The sequence below is a fragment of the Pelophylax lessonae genome (assembly GCF_965119305.1).
Source record: "Pelophylax lessonae genome assembly, chromosome: 12".
Lineage (NCBI taxonomy): Eukaryota > Metazoa > Chordata > Amphibia > Anura > Ranidae > Pelophylax > Pelophylax lessonae.
The window spans coordinates 159,794,240-159,817,418 of record NC_138779.1 but is presented as its reverse complement, the minus strand read 5'-3'; the positions used below and the strand labels follow the sequence as shown (position 1 = coordinate 159,817,418).

General features: G+C 45.7%; 1 protein-coding gene across 2 annotated transcripts in view; it reads right to left on the bottom strand.

Moving 5' to 3' along the window:
* NDUFA3 (NADH:ubiquinone oxidoreductase subunit A3) overlaps window positions 1-23,179 on the bottom strand; it is a 191,985-nt gene that overhangs the window by 129,517 nt on the left and 39,289 nt on the right. Inside the window, exon 2 of one of the 2 annotated variants that reach the window (XM_082274382.1) lies at window positions 22,244-22,318. In XM_082274382.1, the coding sequence (XP_082130508.1) occupies window positions 22,244-22,318 (75 nt within the window). The remainder of the gene's footprint in view (window positions 1-22,243; window positions 22,319-23,179) is intronic. The other variant, XM_082274381.1, reaches the window with a different exon arrangement.

Sequence of the window (23,179 nt, the reverse complement as noted above, 5' to 3'; positions counted from 1 at the left end):
ACGGCAGAGAGTAACACCCAGAAGAATAGCGGACCGGGATTGGGTTGAGACTCCGAGACACTAGTGAGACAATTGCCTTCTTGTTTGAGCGATCTGGTAAGAGGCCATACTTACTATCTAAGTGTTTCACGGTGACCTCCTGGAACCCCCAAGACACTACTGGGTTGACTATCCGCCCTTGACCTCTCTATGGTAAGGGGCTAATCCCCATTAAGGTGGTGGAACCTATCTGCACCCCACAGACCTAGAGGAACCCACTGTGTGGATTTTATTACAACCTGTGTGGGGACAATTGGGACTTTATACACTTTTCATATGTTTATGGACTATACACTGAGGTGGCAATCACTGAAATATTGGACACTTTTCTTTTGAATAATGTGTGCACCTTGTTGTTTTATGTTGATATCACATTATCCATCCATCACCACCCATTTACCACAATACACCTATGTTTATGCACTAGGGTGCATAGCATTTACTGTACACCCGTTCAAGTGCACATCAACCCTGGTACACACAACAGGTATATGTGGAACACTCATTATAGTGTCATACCCATTTCCTGATTTGTGACACAAGTGAATTTTTAGCGCACCTGATTTCTTTTCTATATATCTTTATCACCATTTGGTTCTAAGGTTGCAGCTATTCACATAATTGATCCTGTGCACTTATTTAATTTTATACACATTAAATCTCATTTGCCACATAGTTGCCCAATGAAACAGTGCATTGAGGTCAGCTTGTAAACTGGAGACATCCTGTAAGGAAGTTATTCCACTGCAAAGCTTGGTGTCATCTGCAAAGACTGAAATGGTACTTTTAATCCCAGACCCTATATCATTTATAAAAATGCTCAAGGACTTTATGGACTTTGGTCTTGATTGTGGACTTTGGTCTTGATTGAGTTTTTTTTTAAACACATGTTTAATATATGTTATCAATTTATATTTGGCGCTGTACACCTTTTTAGCTATTTTATCTTGGTCTGATTTACCCATGTACAGGCTGCCTTGTTATTACTAAGCGGAGCTTTTTCTCCCCTTTTGTTTATAAAGATATAAAAAGTAAGGGTCCCAACACTGAACCTTGGGGTACACCACTGAGAACCTTAGACCATTCAGAATAAGAATCATTAACCACTACGCTCTGAATTCAATCTTTTAGCCAATTTTCTATCCATTTGCAAACTGATCTTTCCAAGCCTGTAGACTTTACCTTACACATTAGCCGTGTGTGGGGAACTGTGCCAAACGCTTTGGCAAAATCCAAGTATACTACGTGCACAGCCGGTTTTACTTACCGCCTCATAAAGAAATCAGGTTTGTTTGGCAACTTCTGTCTTTCCTGAATCCATGCTGTCCGTTGCTTAAAATATTTTTTTCCAAGAACTCATCTATTTGGTCTTTTATTAAACTCTCCAGTATCTTCCCAACTATAGATGTTAAACTAACAGGTCTATAGTTACTTGGCAAAGACTTTGATCCCTTTTTAAATATAGGCACCACATTGGCCTTAAGCCAATTCAGTGGTACTATTCCAGTCCTTAACGAGTCCCTAAAAATAGAAACAAAGGCTTTGAAATTACAGCGCTCAATTCTTTTAGGATGCCATCTGGTCCAGGCGCTTTATCCACCCATTTTCTTTTTAAATATTTCTGGACCATATCAATTTGGAGCCATTGTGGATCATTTGAGGCTGTGTCAATACCATCCTCATTATGGTCATGAGCTCCCCGATGCTCCTTTATGCTTTCTTTATACACAGAGCTGAAGAAAGTTTTTAATAAATTTGCCTTCTCTTGTCCCCAGTCACCCACTCCTGATTATTTTGTAAAGGGCCTATATGCTCAGACCTAAGCTTTTTACTATTAATATATTTAAAGATTTTTTTGTTTGCGGTTTGTCCTACTATCTTTTGCAATCTGTCAGTCATTTTGAATTTTTGCGTCCTTGATTTCCTTTTTACATAATCGGTTATATTCTTTGTTAACAATTAAACAATTATAGTGTTCCTTAATTTTCATATTTTTTAAAAGCTCTTTTCTTATCATTTATAGCTTTTTTTTTTTTAACTTTGGCCGTGAGCCACATAGGTTTTATTTTTTAGCCCTTTAAACTTATTGCCCATGGGAATATACTTAGCAGTGAGTTTGCATACAGTCTTTTCGAAAATTTCCCATTTCTGTTCTGTGCTGTGCTCATTGATGCCAATATTCCCTCCCAGTCTAAATAAATAATGGAGAGCAGCCCTCATCCTTGGAAAATGTGCTCTCTTGAAGTTAAGTGTTTTTGTATTTCCTGTATGCTTACAGAGAACATTAAATTAAATTATATTATGGTCACTGCTACCCAGATGTTATTTTATATGAACATTAATAAGCTCTGCATGGTTTGAGATTACCAGGTCAAACAGAGCATCATTTCTAGTGGGGGCCTCAAAAAACTATCTTAAAATTGTCTTGTAATAGGTTTATACATTTTTGTCCTTTAACTGTTCCAGCAGTGCAATTACTCCAGTCAATGTCTGGGTAGCTAAAATCCCCCATTATTAACACTGTCCCAGCCCTTTCTATCTGTGCCAGGAGGTGAGTCTCCACCTCCTCATTAATACTGGGAGGTCTATAACAAATTCCAATGATAATCTTTGTATTACGCACACCCATGTACATTTCCACCCATACTGCATCAGACTCCTCACACTCTCCATTACCTAGGAGCTCTTTCACACTCACTTTGAGATCACTTCTCACATAGAGACAGACACCACCACCCCTCCGTTTTACCCTGTATTTCCGAAAGAGAGCATAGCCAGGAATAATAATAGCTCAGTCATGAATCAGTCAGAATGAAGCCAAGATTCAGCAATACCAATTAAATCATAGGTCTCCTTGTGTACTAGAGCTTCCAACTCACCTATTTTGCATGGCAGACTTCTGGCATTGGTGAACAAACACTTTAATTCATTGTCATATGTTGCACCCTTATTTTGCTATTTTTAATTTTGGTACAAATAGTAACATTTCCAATGGTTGTTTGTAACATGGGAAGCTTTTTATCCTCTGCCATAACTCTCCCCCCATCTTTACCCATTCCACCCACCAATAGGGGCTGACCCCTGTCTGATCTGTCTGCCCCATTATAATCAAATTCACCCTCCCCTTTCAATCCTAGTTTAAAAACTCCTCCAGCCTTCCCATAAACTTTTCCCCTAGCACAAAAAAACCCTTCCATTTAGGTGCAAACCATCTTTAGCATATAGGTTGCACCCCAATAAAAAAGTGAGCCCAGTGCTCTAAAAACCCAAATCCCTTCTCATTACATCAGGTCTTTAGCCATGCATTCAGCACTCAAATCTCCCCCTGTCTTTCCTGTGTTGCGCATGGCAGAGGCAATATTTCAGGGAATAACACCTCGGAGGTCCTTCCCTTCAACTTGCAGCCTAGCGACAATTTGTTCCATCAGTCCTTCTGATTATAGAATCCCCAATTACCACCAACTGTCTAGGCCTACCTACAGTCCCCTCACCACCTCTACTAGACAGACTGCTCTCCCCGCTGTTAGGGATCGCAGTGACATCTAGGGCTGCCACCTCTGACCTTGCCACCCCCACATCTTCACCCAACATGGCAAATTTGTTAGGGTGCTCAAACCCAGGGATGGCCTTCCTTTTCTCTGAGCCCCTACCACTCCCTCTGACTGTATTAACCCATCTACCTACCTAATAAACCTGACTTACCCTCCACCCTCCCCATTAACCCCACTAGCCACCTGCTCAGCAAGCAGAGGACCCCCCTTTCAAGGTTGTTAGTTCTGCCCAGTGTTGCAATTTGCTCCAAATGTAAGCTTCCAGAAGGCAACCCGCTCACATCTGTTGCATTATGTAAAATTAGAATAGTTTTTTTACATTTTAGAATAGGGTGCCTTGAGACTGGCCATCATTTTAAAGGGTGCCTTGAAACCGTCCATTTTTTGTCCACTGGAGCCAGTCCCGGTACAGCCAACCAGGGAGCCCACAGCTTCTCAAACTTGTCCGGACTGCCCCTGTGCCGATATATGCACTTCTCCAGTCTAAGCATAGCCCCCATCTGGGCAGTCCATTCCTTAACAGAAGGGGAGTCCGGGGAGATCCAGTGCCTTAAAATCAGTTTCCTGACCTGAAACAAGGCCCTTAGAATGGCATGCTTGGCAATCTCAGGGATCTGGACCTCACCCATAATGAGTAACAGGCATATCTTTGGATCCTCAGACAATTGCACCCCAAATGCCCCTGACAGAGTGTTGAGCACCCCCCTCCAATACATGTGAAGTTTGGGACAGTGCCATAGGAAATGCACCAAATTCCCATGGTCTCTCTGGCACCTGGTACATAGAGGAGTATCCCTCCTACCCATCCTATGCAATCTTGCTGGAGTATAGTGTGTCCTATAGAGAATATAAAGTTGTGATATCCCAGACCTTTCCTGACACCTTACTGCCACAACTGTTGCGGGTCTTTAATGAGGCTCTGCGCGGCGGTCGTCTGCCCTCGTCCATGTCTGGTGCCAGTATCACGTTAATCCTGAAGCCGGATAAGCCTCCGGTGGAACCCGGCTCTTATAGACCCATCTCTGTTACAATCTGACGTTAAGATTTTGGCCAAGGTGCTCGCTCGTCGCTTGAACCTGGTGGTAGCCACCATTGTTCACGATGACCAGGCGGGGTTTATGCCTAACAAATCTACGGCTGTCAATCTCCGTAGGCTATATGTTAATATGCAGAGTAGAGCGGACAATGTGGGCTCTCGAGCCCTCTTGTCCCTTGATGCTAATAAAGCCTTCGACAATGTCGAGTGGGGGTATCTTTGGGCAGTGCTGGAGAAGTTCAGTTTCGGTCCTACGTTCATAGCGTGGGTCAGCCTTCTTTACCAAGCTCCGCGAGCGGTAATGAGAGGGGGGCAGTCAGTCGGCACCATTTCTCCTGGAGAGGGAGACTAGGCAGGGATGTCCTCTGTCCCCCTTACTGTTTGCCCTGGCCATAGAGCCCCTGGCGGCAAGACTTTGGGCCAGCGCCTCGGTGGTGGGCTTTCAGTACGGGAATCTGCAGGAAAAGATACTTTTGTATGCTGATGACATGTTGCTGCTCCTGGGTGACACGGGACCGTCCCTTCGAGCGGCGATGCGCATCATTACTGAGTTTGGCGGCTTCTCGGGCCTGACCATCAACTGGTCCAAGTCGGCCTTGTTGCCGCTGGACCAGGGGGTGGATCCCCAGTTGCCTACTTTTTGTCCGGTGCAGGTAGTGCAGCAGTTCAAATACCTAGGGCTGTCATCACCGATTATTGTTGCCTGAATCTCTTCCCACTTCTGACGAGATTCAGGGACAAGGTGGCCATTTGGTCCAAACTCTGGCTTTTGGTGGCTGGTCAAGCTAATCTGGTGAAGATGATTTTAATGCCCCAACTTTTGTATTTTCTCCATAATTCCCCGGTAGTTATCCCTTTGAGGCTGTTCCGTTTGGTGAACTCCATCTTCCGCTCCTTGTTGTGGAGGTCGGGTGTCGCCAGAATACGCCTTGAACAATTGTACAGGCCCAAGGATAGGGGGGGCCTGGCCTTTCCCAACCCTTGGATCTATTTGTCGGCGCAGTTGCAGCATTTGGTAAGGGCCCTCCATGGGGGGGGACCAAGGCGATGGGGACTCTACAGTTCGGGTTGTGCTCCATGAGGTTGCAGCATGTGGGGTTCCGGAGGCCCTAGAGTCACAACTCTTCTTGAAATCTAACAAACTATTTCATACCTATAGATTAATGCACAAAATATGGACGAAGGCGAAACAGTTGCAGGGGGCTACTGGCTTTACTGAATATAGCTTACTTTGGGATAACTTGACCTATCCAGAGCTGGCAAAGCTGCCATGTGCGGCGCGCTGGCGGGCGCGGGGAGTTACTCACCTTAAGCAGGTGTTCCTTCGGGGACGCTTGTTGGACTTTGCCCAGCTTAGTGCAGACTATGACTTACCTCCGAGCATGCTGTTTTCATATTTACAGCTGCGGCATGCAATCCAAGCTCAGCCCTCCTTGCTGTGCCCGGAACTGTCCCCGACTCCAGTTTTTACTATGATGAGGCGCTGCATTACGACTAAAGGGTTTATCTCGGAATGCTATTCTATGTTGCTGACTGACTACTTGGAGAAATTTCCTAGCCCTGCTAAATCTCATTGGGAGGCAGATGCAGATGTTGGGGATATCAGCGATGATCAGTGGGATGAGGCCTTGGAGTCGGTGCGTACATGCTCCCTTAGCGTTACACAACGGCTCTCCCAACTTTACATACTCCTTCGGGTGCACCGCACCCCCCTCCGTCTTTATAGGATGGGTCTTAGAACGGACTCCTTGTGCACCAGGTGTAGTAGGGATTGTGGAGACCTCATTCACCTTCTGTGGCGTTGCCCCAAGCTCCACAGGTATTGGACGGCGGTGGTCCAGACTGTTAACGCTGCATTTTCATTATCTGTGTTGGTGGATCCGAAGCCGTGCCTCCTTGGCATGGTGGAGGACTACTCGCCTGATGTCAATGTGTGATTGGCGTTGTCAAGGTCTTTTTTTTCAGGCCCGGAAACTTATTTTGCAGCACTGGACGTCTCCGTCCCCTCCCTCGCTGGAGATGTGGGTGAGGGCCGTTGGCACTACTCTACGGTATGAACGCCTAATTTGTCAGCATAGAGGTGTCCCACTGAGGTATGACCAAATCTGGGCTGGGTGGTTGGCACAACCGGGCCTGGCCCCTGCAGATCTCATCATGGATCGCTTATTGCAATAGTGCCCTATATGTTTCGATTCGATTGTGGATATGGGGTGGGAAATGTATGCTCTGTTGTGTAACCATGCCTGGGTGCATAGATGTGCTCTGTTTTGATGGGAATGCATTCTTCTGGGGAGGTTATGTTTAATATATTTGACTGTTTATGCTCTCTTCGCAAGAGAGCTTGTTATGTGAAGCCTGTGAATTTTCTGTTTTGTTCAATAAACTTTTTTTTTTTTTTTTTTTTAAATCAGAAACAAAGTTGTGATATCCTCTGAGCTACGTTTAACATGCTCAGCTGTACTGCCTGAAGGGCCTCCTCCCACTGCTCATCCTCAAATGATCCCACATCCTTTTCCCATTGGGCTGACATGCGCAGGGGGTGGTGGTCCAGGAAGGAACCCAATAGTAACGAGTAACAGTGTGATATGAAACCTTTGAAGGAGTCTACCTCAGACGAAGTGAAACACAGGAGCAGGGGATTGTACCCACAGATAATCCCCCACCTGGGCCCTAACCGCATGGCGGAGCTGCATGTAAAAAAATGTCATGGATAGCGGGAGGAGAAACGTGTCCTTCATCTCATCAAATGACCGGAGTGTCCCATTCCGAAAAATATATGTCTCAAGTGGGTAACACCATGCAATTTCCACCTGGCCCCATAAGGCACCTTGGCCAACTCAGGGTATCTAGGGTTATCCCAAATGTGGCTAAATCTAGTGAAACCCACCACCTGCTGAAGCTGTCAGGCCTTATTCCACGTATTTTGCATTAGGATATAGGTAGGTAAGAGTTTGCTAGATTTGCTGAATCGTAGGGATTCCAGAAGAGCCGCCACCCTGCCGGGACACACAGTGTGGGCCATGAGAAGGGCAGCAGACTCCTCTCCATAACTCGGGCTATATGTTGCAGCTGGGAAGCTAAATAGTACAACCACGGGTTAGGTAGCGCCAGTCCTCCAAAGTCCTTAGGCCTCTGAAGATGTTCCAGTTTGATCCTGGGGTTCTTTGACAACCACAGAAGAGACCTGAAAATAGAATTAATAATGCAGAACAGCCTCAGAGGAATGACCACCGGAGAGTTTTGGAGGGCATAGAGCAACTGTGGCATTAGAATCATTTTTATCAGATTGGCTCTGCCCGCTAACGACAAACGGAGCCGGGACCAGACTAACTTTCTCCCTAAACCTAGCAAGCAGCAGAGTGACTTTAAGACGGGTGTAATCCAGAGGTTTAGGGATCACCTGTATGCCCAAGTATCGAAATTCGTTGGAGACGGGAATGCCAGCATCCACCAAGGGCTGACAGCCAGGTGCAGCATCCAAAAACATTAGTCCAGTTGATAAGCAGGCCAGAATAGGAAGCAAAGTCCGTAATAACGGACATCGTTTCCGAAAGGGACTTGGACGTGTCGCCCAGTAAAAGCATGGTGTCATCCACGTAGAGCATGATTTTTTTCCTCCAAGGAGCCGTATCTAAAGCCCACAACCCTCTGGTTAGATCTAATAAGTGCAGCAAGGGGTTCTTTGGCAATTGCAAAGAGCAACGGGGACAAGGGGCAGCCCTGCCTAGTGCCCCGGTGGAGTGGAAAGGAGGGGGACAGTCTTCCATTTCCCAGATAGCAGCCACGGGGGTATGATAAAGGAGTTTAACCCAGGAGATGAATTCCTCTCCAAACCCAAAGTTACTCATAAATAACAGCCCATAGGTAGTCCCATTCTATGCTATCAAATGCTTACTGCGCATCTAAGGATAATAAAGCTCTATTACCACCATTGTCAGCTGGGGTTTGCAAATTCAGAAAAAGCCTGCGAAGGTTAATAGAAGTCGATTTCTGGGGCATAAAATCCGACTTGTCCGAGTGAATGATGGAGGCAATCACCTGATTAAGCCTCAGTGCCAGTACCTTCGCTAGGATTTTTATGTCACTTTGCAAAAGTGATATGGGCCTGTACGAGCCGGGATCCAACCTATCCTTGCCTGGTTTCAATAGAAAAATAATGTTAGCTTTACACATTGAGGGTGGCAGCCGCATATTCTATTGCGCTTCCGTAAAGACCTCCAGAAGAAGATGGGACAGCGTTTCCTCAACATACAATTTATACACTTCAGTCGGTATCCAGTCCACACCCGCAGTCTTTAGAATTGGGAAAAAGGGTAGTGGCATGCTGCAATTCCTCCAGAGTCAGGGGGGCATCAAGAAGGTCCCTTTCCGACTCGAACAGGGATGACAGCGGGATGGCCTCCACATATTCCAAAAGTTCTGTAGCAGAGTGGGTCTGCCTGGATTGATACAAAGAAGAAGAGTAGTAGGACACCAGGACATCCATGACTTGATCAGGGGTATTGACTAAACGACCCTCACTCCCCTTCAGGGCCCCTATCAAAGGGGAAGCCTGGTGAGAATGAGCTATTTTGGCTAGGAGACGCCCAGTACTCTCCCCCTCCTCATAGAATGCTAAGCGACTAAAAACCTTAGTTACTTACCGGTGACGGTATTTCTAAGAGCCTTTCAGGACAGCACCTGGAGAGAGCGCAGCTCCACCCACTTTACAGGAAACACTTCAAGATAAAAACTCCTCCTCTTCCACCATGCCTCAGTCATTTAGAGTAACCTCCGACATGCTGGAAAACAGAACATAAACAACAACTACCGCAGGTTAAACATTTACAATATATTATAAACAAAAAACAGGGAGGGTAGCTGCTGCTGTCCTGAAAGGCTCTTAGAAATACCGTCACCGGTAAGTAACTAAGGTTTTCTCAGGCCGCCTTTCAGGACAGCACCTGGAGAGGATAAGCGAGTAACTTACACTTAGGGTGGGACCACTGCCTGCAGAACCTTTCTGTCAAAGGCTTGATCCTGAGCTGACAACAAGTCCAACCTGTAGTGTCTTAGGAAGGTTGAGAAACTGGACCAGGTAGCTGCCTTGCAGATCTGTTCAGGCGAAGCACCGGTCCTTTCAGCCCATGACGTTGCCACATACCTTGTGGAATGTGCTAGAATGCCTTCTGGAGGTTCTACACCTTGAGCTACATAAGCTTGTTCGATAGCCCATCTGAGCCATCTGCCTAGAGTGCTCTTAGATGCTTTTTCTCCTTTGCGAGAACCCGAGAAGACAATAAATAATGCATTAGATTTTCTAAATTCTTTAGTTCCAAGGAGGAACTGAAGCAAACATCTCCTCACATCCAATATGTGAAAGGATTCCTCACGAATATTTTTAGTAGTTTAGGAGAAAGTTGGTAACACAATTTTTTTTTTTTTGTGACCTATGAAAAGATGAAGCCATCTTTGGAAGAAATGCTGGGTCTGTACGCAGCACAACTCAATCTGAAAAAACTGTCAGAAAGGGGTCGGACACTGAGAGGACCTGAATTTCACTAATTCTTCTGGCCGAGGTTATAGCTATCAAGAAGATAGTCTTCAAAACCAAATTCTTCAGTGAAGCCTCTTTTAAAGGGATTGAAAGGAAACTTAGTTAAACCTTGTAAAACAATGGACAGATCCCACTTCGGGAAACTTTTAAGTGCTACTGGCCTATTTCGGGCTAGTGCCTTGAAAAATCTAATAATAAAAGTCTCTTGAGACAATGTTTTTTCGAAAAAAACTGAAAGAGCCGCCACTTGTGTTTTTAAAGTGCTGGCTGCCAGTCCTCTCTCCATTCCTTCATGGAGAAACTCCAGCACTGAAATTAAACTTTTAATCTCAAAATTTTTGCTGGAACACCAGGAGTTAAACTTTCCAGACTTTCATATAAAATGTCCCTGGTCACCTTCTTCCTACTGGAGAGAAGGGTAGAGAGATGACCTTGTCTGACAAGCCTCTGGCTCTTAAGAGGTCTTTCTCAGAAACCACACTGTCAGCTGCAAATGGTCTAACTGAATAAAACAGGTTCCCCTGTGTTAGTAGATCTCTCCTGGATGGAAGCCTCCAAGGAGGTCGCAAGGCCAGATTCATCAGGAGAGCAAACCAAGGCCTTTTTGGCCAAAAAGGTGTGATCAGGATTAAATTGGTCTTTTCCTCCCTGAATTTCTTGAGAACTAATGGGATTAGTTGAAATGGGGGAAATGCATTAGACAAAGGGAAGTCCCCTGGATGAGCTAGAGCATCCAAGCCCCAGGCCTGATCTTCCCTGTGGAGGGAAAATAATTTTTGGATCATGGTGTTCTGTTGCCAAGCGAACAGATCTATCTGGGGAAGTCCCCAGGCTTCCATTAACTCCAAAAATACTTTCTGGTTCAGACTCCATTCTGATTCCAGTACTTTTCTTCTGCTCAGTAAATCTGCCAGAAGGTTTTGTGATCCCTTTAGGTGAATAGCTGACAAGGAGGCCAGATTTTTCTCCGCCCAGGAGAGCAACTGGATTGCAAGATCTGAAAGCTGTCTGCCTCTTGTGCCTCCTTGTTTTGACACATAGGCTACCGCTGTCATTTTGTCCGAGGGAACTTGGACATGATGGCCCTTGACTGCCTGTTGAAAGGACACTAGACCTAGGAAGATGGCTTTCAACTTCCGCCAGTTGGATGACCTCCTGGCCTCTGTTTTGGACCATGTCCCTTGCATTGTCCGACCATCCAGTGGGTTCCCCAGCCCCAGGCACCCGTGGTCAGACGTTTGTTCGGATGGAAGGACCCCTGTAGACCCTTTTCCAGATTTCTGGAATTCCTCCACCACCACAGAGACCTTTTTGCTTTGGTGGAAATTTTGACAAATTTCTCCCGAGGGTCCCGATGTGACCATATCTGCAAAATGTCTCTTTGGAGGAGACGGGCACTTAGCCTTGTCCACTCTACAGCAGGGATAATAGCCGTGAGCAATCCCAGAGCTGCCATAGCTGACCTGACTGTACCTTGACGCCTTGACGACTGGTCTGCATCTGGGCAACAGCCTTCTGGGTCTTCCATAGCTGACCTTCTCCTGAAGGTGTACCAACGTCTGGTTTTGATTTCTGCCAATATTAGCAGATCGTCCAGATATAGAACAATGGAAATACCCTTCAGCCTTTAAAGGATTCAGGGCATCTGCCATCACCATGGTGAACACCCTGGGAGAGGATGAAAGACCGAAGGGGAGGGCTCTGAACTGCAGGTGCCAGACCGATACCCCCAGATTGACTGTCAGACAGTCCTGATTTATTGGGATGAGCAAATAAGCATCCCTTGGATCCAAAGATGCCATAAAGCAGTTTGGGGACAGCAGCTTGGCTACTGAGTAGATGGTATCCATCCTGAAATGTTTGTACCGGATAGATCCGTTCCGAATCTTCAGATTTAGGATCATCCGATACTTGCCGGAGGGTTTCTTTACCAGAAAAAAAATGTGAAAAAAACCCACGGCCTTGTTACTCCTTGGGAACTTGAATGAGTACTTCCTGTTGAATCAGCTCTTGTAACAGAGACATGATTGAGGGAGCTTCACCACACAAGTTGAAGAAACAACTCTTGAGTCTGGTGTCGGTCATGCTGACAAGACATTCCGGATCCCCTGAGAGTAACAAAAAAATCTGCTTGGAGGAGTCTCCGAGAACTCCAGCTTGTACCCCTGAGCCACCATATTCTTTACAAAGAGGCTTGCGGATACTTCTTCCCACCGTGGGAGGAACCCTAAAAGTTTTCCCCACTGGAAGGCAGCTGTCACTTTGCTTTGGGCCTGCTTGTCAGGAGGTCTAAAGAGAATTCCACTTTTTCCCTTGCCTTTCTGTGAGGCCCATCTGGGTCTCAGGTCTTGTTCATGCTTTTTGCTGGATCGCGGGACAGGACGAAATCCCTTGCTTGGGATCGATTTCTTTTTGGACGGAAAGGCTTTCTTTTTATCTGCCGTTCTGTCAAGAATTGTTTCCAATTCAGGCCCAAAAGCAAGTCACCTGAAAAGGGCAAACCACAAAGTTTGGCCTTAGAAGCTGAATTTCCCGACCAATTTTTCAACCAACTGCCCTTCGAGTAGAGTTGACAAGGGCAACCGCCTGGCAGACATTATGATCGTTTCAGCAGAAGCCTCAGCCATGTATTTTACTGCTTTTAGGATCAGCAGGAAAGACTCCAGGAGATCTTTCCTTGCTGCACCAGCCTCCACATGTCCCTTGAACTGGTCGAGCCGCCACTCTAGATTTCTGGCTACGACCGTGGAGGCCATGGCCGGCTTTAGGCTGGATGTAACAGGATCCCAAGCCTTTTTAAGGAGAGAATCTGCCCTTTTATCCATGGCGTCTTTAATATCCCCATATCCTCCAATGCCACCTTCTTGCGACAAGACACCTGGGAAAAAAACGCCTCTGGGCTTTTTTATTCCCCAAATGTGTCTGATCCCCTTCAAAGGAAACCTCTTTTTTAGAGATTTTAGAGAAAAAGAAAGACCCCTCTGGGTCCTTCCATTCATTTTCCAAGGCCTTTGTAAGGACCTTATGGCCCGGAAAGACTTTTTCCATCATGGATAGTCATTTCAAACGTGGAATAAATCGCTCCCAGATCTTTAAATAACAATTTATATCCAGAGGATTCAGACCAGCATGTCTTTGGAGTGTGGCAGGAAACCGGAGCACCCGGAGGAAACCCAGACAGGCATGGGGAGAACCTGCAAACTCCAGGCAGGTAGTGTCTTGGTTCAGATTTGAACCAATGACCCTTTGCTGCTAGGTGAAAGTGCTAACCACTACAGCACTGTGTCACCCTCTGAATTCCTGAGAGACAAGAGCGCATTCGCTCTTTCATCCTCTGAATCACTTAATACAGCGATTCAGAAGTGGATGGCTGAGAGGATGTTTCACCAATTGTTTGGGAATCTGAGGATAGGGTGCCATAAATGGATAAATTCACTACTCAGCTGAACAGTCTCTTTATAATGACACACAGCTGTGAGCACACAGGGTGTCATCATGGTTAGGCCTTGAACTCATGCCTATGAGCATCGACCACACCCAAAGAGATTAACACTGCAGACTGCAGAGGGGTTTCACCAAGAATCTCTTAACCACTTAAGCCCCGGAAGATTTTACCCCCATTCCGACCAGGGGGTATTTTGCGATTCGGCACTGCCAGATTTTAACGGACAATTGCGCGGTCGTGCGACACTGTACCTAAACGAATTTGGCGTCCTTTTTTTCCCACAAACAGAGCTTTCTTTTGGTGGTATTTGATCACCTGTGCGATTTTTTGATCACGCGCTATAAACAAAAAAAGAGCGTCAATTTTGCAAAAATAGCAATATTTTTCACATTTTTTTATATGAAATTCCCCCAAAAAAAAATTTAAAAATCAAAATTTTTTTACTTTTTCGGCCAATTTGTTTTATGCTACCTATGTTTGGTAAAAAAAAAAAAAAAAAAAATCGCAAAAAGCGTATTTTGATTGGTTTGCGCAAAAGTTATCGCGTTTACTAACAAAGGGAAAGATTTCTGTCATTTTTGTTGTTTTTTTTTTTAACGTGTAATGGCGGCGATCTGCGTTTTTTTTTTGCGGTACTGCGACATTGGGGCGGACAGATCGGACCCTTGACTGACATTTTTGACACTTTTGGGGTTACCAGTGACATTTCTACAGTAATCAGTGCTATATATATGCACTGTTACTGTAAAAATACACTGGTAGTGAAGGGGTTAACTTTATTTGGGAGGGAGGGGCTGTGTGTATCCCTAGGGGCGTGCTTTCTACTGTGATTGGCTGGGGCTTGAGCTGTATGGACACTGATCAACGGATCTACATACTAAATCCGAGTGATCAGTATCCTAACAGCAAGGAGAATGACAGGCAGCTTGTTTACACAGGCTGCCTGACATTCTCCCTCTCCCCCGCCGATCGCCGAGTGACCGGCGGACATCGGGTCCGCCGGTCACACGCGCGGGGGGGGCTCCGTGACCACGCGGGGGCGCGCACTCGCTCCCTAGACCCTCACAAGCTAGTGACGTAGCCTTACGTCACTTTGCCTGTGAGGGGCTGACTGCCGACGTAGATCGGCGTTAGGCAGTCGGCAAGTGGTTAAGTGGGTTTTTACATGAAGGACACTTCCTTCCTGGCGTTGGGGTTCTGGTTTTCACGGTGGCTAAACCTATAAAAGAGGAGCCACCATGAATCCCCAAAAAAAAAAAAATACCTTTAACAAAAGACCACCACTGTGATTTGATAAAGGAAACAAGAGACCCACTGTGAAGAAAAAGGATTCCAGAAACACACATCCTGCTTGACTGAGATAAATATATTCAGTACTGCAGGGCAGGACTCCCAAGGAGGATCAAAGATACCAAAAAAGCTCACTAGTAAGGAAATAAGAGGCACCATTGTACCTCTCCTACCTGAGCCTGGCCGGTGCTGACGGTGCCTGCTTCCACCAATGCTGCAGTCCTTTGCTGAAAAGGTGCAGCGTGCTGACAGATTCTCTCCATATATCTAAATGCCGCTTCTCTGCGTCCCCCGTTGTGGACCGGAAGTGGAAAGCACCGGCCTCTGACCTGCCAACTGACCCCTGCGTTCTGACGGCCGGAGCTCAACGCCGTCACGCCTCCATCGGCAGTCCCGCCTACCGGAACTGACGCCGTTGCGTCTTCCGGGATCAGGGCCGAAATGCGGTCAATTAAAAAAAACTACTTTCTCCGCCGAGCAGCCCAACCGCGGCCCCTGACACTCATGCTGGACCCACCGACGGATCTCTGCTCCCTTGAGTGAGCGAGGTTAGTGGCTCCGGAGCGTACCCCCTTTGTTAATCCAGGGAGGGGAGCTGGGATGGTCACCAACACACAACACCTGGGCATTACCTTACCTCCCCCCCTTGAGAGAGCGCAGCCCCACCAAGCTCCTAAAAGTGCTTCCATACATGGCGGAGGAAACACAACAACTGAGGCATGGTGGAAGAGGAGGAGTTTTTATCTTGAAGTGTTTCCTGTAAAGTGGTGGAGCTGCGTTCTCTCCAGGTGCTGTCCTGAAAGGCGACCTGAGAAAATTAGTTTCCTCTCAGCCCCTGAGGTATTGATGTGCAGGAGGGCCTCCTGCACTGCCAGCCAGCCTTATCGGTAAGTGTCCCCGATAAAGCGAGCCTCCAAGCAGCCAACCAACTCCTCTGCCTGCACCCCCTAAGCGGCCATTTTCCTCTTAATAGTTTGGACCTCAGCAATAAACAGACCCTGCATGTATACCTTCCCACTTGGAACCATGTTCCCCGCCCCCGGCATGCACCTCCAAGAACTCCAGCAACTTAGTTATGTTATCAAGTGAGGGAAACAGGTTCAGCCAAAAGGCATTCAATTCCCAGGGAGCTTTCCACAAGGTGGCACTGGGCCGCACCTCCAAGTAAAATACCGGGGGGGGAGTGGTCCGAAACACCCCTCAGGTCATACCGAATATCCGAGATATATCTGAGCTTGGCCGTTGAGTAGAGGCACAGGTCTATGCAGGATAAAGACATACGAGTCTTAGATAAGCATGAAAATACCCTTTCATCTGGGTGTCTTAGCCGCCATCGGTCTATCCACCCCAACTCCTCGGCAAGTTTCGCCAGGGTCGTGCGACCTATGCCCCCGCCGCAGCAGAGTGTCTATCCAGAGTCTTGTCACATATACAGTTAAAATCACCAATAATATAAACAGGAGCCTCAGGGTGCTTCATAAAGTATGCCACCAGCTCCCGGAGGACCCCACTGTGGAACGGTGGTGGCACATAGATGAAGGACAACACAAAGTGCAAAGTATACAGTTTGCAATATAAGAAGACAAACCTTCCCTCCCTATCAATCAGGCAGTGATGTTCCTGGATGTCCAGGGACCGGTGGATCAACACGCTCACCCCCCTAGAGTAAGAGGTATGAGTAGAATGGTACTCTCACCCCACCCAGGCAAAGTGCAGACAGGACCGTGAGTCAGCAGTAAGATTAGTTTCTTGCAGAAAACAGATGGCAGGTAAGTGTCTGCACAAGGCTGAAGACACCATTGTCCTTTTAAGCGGGTCATGCAATCCCCACACATTCCATGAGATGATCGGTACCGCCGTAATGGTGGCCAGAATTAGATCAATGCAAAAAGGGATAAGTAGACAGGGGACACTGCAGGCCAGGGTACGGATACACTAGGGCGTGTAGAAGGCAGTAAACAGTATTCTCCGATGCAGGTAAAGTAGCTAGGGCGAACCACGTCTGGACTCACACACAAAGTGGCCAACAGGGCCAGTAGATGGAACAGTACACACAGGAACACAGGGGCGCCGGAGGGAATGAAACCCGGGCTGCAACGCAGGCCATCACTCACAGGGCCCATCCCACCCGGCACCAAGGCAAACAGGTCTGGAGAACTCTCCAAAGCAGACCTCACCCCACCACTGAGACAACTGGTCGCATCATTTGCAGAGTAGAGGTAGAGGAGTAGTAACAGTTAAGGGGGTAAACTGTAACAGTTAGGTGAACCAAAGTTCCGCGGTATGGTCAGATCCTTTGAGCTTCAAGTCATCCAGAATGATTGGAAATTCCCAACAGGTCTCTGCAGCATTATCAGCAAGAGGGTCAGTGTCGCACCACTTCAGCTCCCCAGCAGCCGTCAGGAGGAAAACCAGCCTCAATCATCTCCCTCCAATGGAGGCGGGCGAGGACGTCGAATGTGGTCATTGTGGTCTATCCAGGAGGAGGCATCAGCACGGTTCTCAAAAAAAAAAAAGTGTCTCTGTTCCCCCACAGTGATCCGAAGTTTTGCCGGATACAACATAGCATAGGAAGCCTGCAATTGCCGGAGGCATTGTTTGACTGCAGAAAACTTCGCTCTGCTCTTCTGGACTTCATCCGAGAAGTCAGGGTAGAAAGAGACCAGCACTCCATTAAATTGGATATCACAGCGTTCCCTGGCCAGCCGCAGTATAGTCTCTTTGACTTTATAATTAAGCAAGCGTGCCAGCATGGTGCATGGAGGGCAGTCCGGCTGCAGGGGACGAGGGGGGACCCTGTGGGCCCGCTCAACAGCATAGAGAGGGGAAAAGGCATCCTTGCCAAAAGTGTCTTTCAGCCAAGTCCCAACAAAGTCCGTGGGGTCTTTACCCTCCACCTTTTCAGGGAGACCCACAATTCTGACATTTCGCCTGAGGCGATTCTCCATATCCTCAGCCCACACTTCCAGGGCCCTGGTCAGCCGTGCAGTGTCATGAGATTCCCTGGCCAGGGGGGGCAACTGATTCTCCAGATCTCTAATCCTGCCCTCTGCCACGGTGGTGCGTTTTCTGACCTTTTGGAGGACCTGTTGGATCAGAGATACCGCTTCAGTCAGGCTGCCAAACTGTTCCTTTAAGTGATCAACAGAGGCATTGCACTTGTGGTTAGCCCTTAAAATGTCTGCCAGGGTAGGCTGATCAATATCCCCAGGGTCCCCCTCCATCTCTCCCAAGGCCTCAGAGTCATGGTTAATGTCCACAGTCTCACTCCCTCCCAGCGTGGAGGCCCCCGCTACACCGGGGCTGTGCTCCGCGCCTGCACCCACCTCTTTCCCTGTTGGAGCTGGGGACTTGTGTGAAGAAGCGCATGTCGTGCTGGGACTCCTGAGCGGGTTTGGGTGGTTTGCTGGGCTTGCTGGAGGAGGCTGGCTTGTCCGTCCCTCCAGCAGGCCGCTGTGGCAGGCCCGCCGCGGCGCCATCTTGGGTCCCAGGCATGCCTGAGTCTTCCCGCGTCTTGCAGCGCTGCATCCCCCGGGAGTTGAAAAAAAGTGAGCTCTGGGTGCTCACGGGGTGGCAGGGCGTCAGTGGTGACCGGATGGCAGGATAAGGAGACCGGAAACAGGATCACTGGACGGATGAACACGGGAGCTCTTGGCCCCGCCCCCATCCCTACTTTTAAAAGGGTGCCTTGACTGAAAAAAGGTTGAGAAACCCTGCTTTAAGTCATGACAAAGGAAGGAGTTGACCAGCTGAGCCTAGTTGATGCAGGGTGTGTGCTAATGAGATCAGCTGGTTAACTCCTTCCTGTGTCATGACCTAAAGTCTGACCAGGACATAAGGCAGAACTAATCAAGCAGTATGTTTAAACAGCTAGGAGGAGAGCTAGGTAAGCAGGTGTAGAATTAATGGAAAGTGGTTTTATTTTTGCAAAATAAGTACATTAATGCTATAGTGGTACAAAGGGAATCTGGGGGGAAAAAAAAAGGTGAACTTGGCCACACTATTATACAGCAATCGACTGTAAGCATCATCCACCTGCACAGCAAACTCATCCAGGGTTGAGCAGCGATGAGTCTCTTGGAATACTCACAACTGCTGATCAGAGGGAAAAACTTGTTATCATACAGGCACGTACAACCAAAAATGCCTGAAGACGGGTTTGTTGACCAAGGACTGGGCTTTACAGCCTTCTTCATGCTAACTGATTGCAGCACTGCCTAAGGAGGAACATTGATAACAACAAATGCTACTTTATCCACAAAATCTGCTCAGCAGTTAAGCTCATCAAGAGCACGAATAATCTGCTCTTTCAACAATTCATGGGTAATGGTGACCTCAAGATTCTGGGTCCCAACTGTATTACACTTGCCACAAGGTCCTGTGATCACTGGCTTACAAGTGCCCCCTGCCTCTCGATGTGTATCTTTCAGGTAACCATCAATTAAATTGATTGAGGACACAGCCAATGGAATCTTCCCTGGGAAGAATAACACTCCTGACAAAATGCATAATGGTAGCATTCATACCCTGGCAGTAGGGTGCAGTGCTGTAAAGTGTGTTACTGCAACGCATGTTAAAGTAAAGCTAACGGCAACACTTTTTTTTTTGAGTTTTGAATAGAGTGGAGAGGAATTAGAATACCTATCAGTTTTTATTGCTGTCTGTGCCCTGGTTAGAGGTGATTTATTCTTCCAAAGCAAACACACCTTTGCACACTAGTACTAACTGGTATTTCAATGTTCTCCCTTGGTTTCTCTCTCTCGCTCAGGTAGTGTAACCCCAGTGCTGATGGAGAGGAACAAACAAAGATTCTGTGCAGGGGCTCAACTTGCCCCTTCTCAACCAATGATATTGCAGGTTGTTAGGATGCCAGCAGCTAGAAAGTTGTAATGGTGCACAATGAAAACCTCTGGCCTTGTGTAACTTAAAGGCAGTCTTGATTCCTTTGCTGGCTTGTATACAATTTTTGGACAATTTTTAGGCTTTGTGCCAAGGCACCCCTGAAGCAACCTGAAGGCACCCTGGCTGAAAAAGGCTGAGTTAGAGAACTCCTCAGCCCCCAAAAGACCACCAGAAGGGGCTCCCAAACTTGTTGGTGCATTTAGCAACCTAAGATGTGGGACTGTGTCTGGGAGAGGCTGCACCCAAACAGACTATGACTCAGTCGGCAGGTATGAACTTATCGCAAAATCAGTCTTGTGGGTGTAAATTTTGAGGACAAAAAAAAAAGAGAATGGGGGAGGTTGCTCTAGCTTTCCTTTTATAGATTCAAACAGTTCCTGTGGGTTGATATAGGGGCGGAGCTATATTACATGTTGGTGTCAAGAAAATAAGACTTCATATCTTAATACAGACTTCAGGGAAAAGGAGTAAACCAATCACGCAAGCAAGAAATTACATTCCTGAGGGCATTCTGTACACCATCAGTATACAGACTGCCTCTCGGTTGCCATATTACATTGAATTTTTAAAAAAATTACAGTGCTGCAGATTGAAAAGGAAAAGTCACTTTTAATAACATTCAATTACAATATGACTTGTGTTGCATATGTATATGCTAGTTTTTTTTTTTTTAGTTTGCTATATTTTTTAGGGCTGAAACAACTAATCGATTAATCGACAACTAATCGACCATGAAAATAGTTGTCAACTATTTTCGTAATCGATTAATCGGTCAGCCGATTAGTTGTCCTGCATACAGAATGCATTATTTGTTTACATATCAGAAAATACAGTGTAAAGCACATACGGCTCAGTACACCATCCATACAGTACATGTATGTAGATGGCAGAGAACTTGTGAATGTGTGAGGAGCAATGCCTCATGGGAAATGTAGTCCTGAGCAAGAGAAGGAACTAAGTGATTCCAAAGGCAGAGTTTTTTTTTTATTATCTTGCTATAGGGACACTCTGTACAGTACTATACTTTGCTGCTTCCTATAGGGGCACTTTGAAGGCAGGATGGGCCAAAAGTGCCTTGGCAGGGGGGGAGGGGGGGGGGCAGAAGAGGATAATCAGTGCTGCTCTGTGCAAAATCATTACACAGAGAGGATAAGTATGACAAGATTGTTAAAAAAAAAAAAGAAATCCAACGTTTACAATCACTTTAAGGGCTCTGTGCAGGGAAGATCAGCATCTGAACCCAGAGAAGGTGGAGGCTGATAGACTAGAGGTGATATAAGGCATTACAATTACATTTAGAGTAAAAGTTTACTAGTATTGTGCATTGTATTTAAAATTATTAAATCCATGAAAAAAAAGTCTCAGCTTTTAGTACTACTTTAATATAAAATGTTAATTTTCCCCCCTCCACTCTTTATATAGCTTCATGTTTGATTCCCAGTTAAAACATTCTGTATATCCGACTTCTGGGCATATTTTTTTTATATACATACACATCATGATACAACATATAATACTTTCACTGTTTCACAGTAGAAATTATAATTCTATTACAGTAGCGATTATCTGCTGTTTTTTTTTTTACTATAAAGGGCTATTTATTTTTTTAACCCCATCATGACAGGCGATAAAAAAAAAAAAAAAAAAAAGCATGCTGCTGCTACTAGTCTTCTGATGCCCATACATGTATTGGATTTTTGGACAAAAATTTTTGCATCTATATTTGCACAAAAATTATTTCTATATTCATTGAATAGACAAGTGTTGTTTGAAAATTCCACTTGCTTTTAACATTACATTTTAAAATGAATATATCTTCTGAGCAAAAACCACATACACTATTTGAAGATTTGTTTGAACGAGAAGTTTTCCATTCTGCTCCTTCAAATTTTCCTCTCACTGTGGTTAACAACGAACACCGAATAGACCCCACTAATGATTAGAAAAAATCGGATGAATGTTTTTAAAAATCTTCTTAAAAAAAATGTAGTTTGTGTATGGCCAGCATAAGTGACAGCAGGCGCAGGGAGCTGGTATCAAGCTACCTGCCTATTAATAAGGGAGTCTATCATGAATATTTTATACCAATCCGGTCTGAAAATTTGCAAAAAAAAAGTGTTTTAGGCCTTTTAAAAATATTGATCTCGGAGTCTAATATGTACCACATCTAAACCTCTAATAATTCATATATCTGTCTAAGAGTAGATTTAATATTCAACTATATAGCTGGATATTTATATTTACCTCTGCATATAGATATTCAAGAATAACTAAATTATACACCAACTTTTTTTTTTTTGAGGTTTTTATACGATTAATCGAAACAATAATCGGCCAACTAATCGATTATGAAAATAATCGTTAGTTGCAGCCTTAATATTTTTCCCATTAAAGTGGAGTTACCCTTTAACCCAGTGATTCTTACAACATAGAAAAAACCTTACCTACAATACCTATGCCTGCAGAAACAGTTAAGACAGGTTCTTTGTGCCATGCATTTTTCAAGAATGCCCCGATTTCTGTAATCAAAACAAAGCCAAGCAGATAAATTACAAATTCAATTTTACATTGTTGTAACTTTTAGACCCCATGTAACATTAGTGTTTGCTGAATATCTTACTACTAACAATAAACAGATACCATCACAAAGCTTCTATCTGAAAATTCTGAGGCAAGCCTTATTAGTTGTGTGAAAGAGTACAAGATAAAATGTACAATTTGCAATCCTGAACTCAATTTTATGCTAGCGTTAGCTGAGAGTCAGAACGTGAGAAACCCCTGTAAGCCTTACCAGTAACAGGCCCAGATTATCTTCCCTAAAACTCAGTTGTTTTAAAGACCTAGAAACCTCCATCAACCTGCACAAGGCAAAGAAAAGAAAACCAAGCCAAAAAAGTCCATATTGGCTTAAACAGTAAAAAAATCTCCCCCATCAAGCGAAGACAACCGGTACAAAGAAAAAGGGTGGGAATCCAGACACTGCCCTGGAAGATTCATGGAATTACTGGTAAGACTAGCTGGGATTTTCCTGATTTATCTTCCAGGACAGCTACTTGATAAGCAAAGTCCAATACCTTGGGGAGGGACCACAGCCTGCAGCACTTTCCTTCCAAAGGAGAGGTTCTGGCTGGCAAGCATTTGGCTTGATGAATGGATATTTCTTCCCATGATGCTCAAGCTCTTCCAGCCCAAGATATGGCTAAAGATCTTGCAGAATGAGCCCTAACTTTGACAGGAGGAGCCTGACCTGAAATACTATACAGCTGCAAGAAAATGTATGTGAGCCCTTTGGAATGATATGGATTTCTGCACAAATTAGTCATAAAATGTGATCTGATCATCGTCTAAGTCACAACAATAGACAATCACAATCTGCTGTT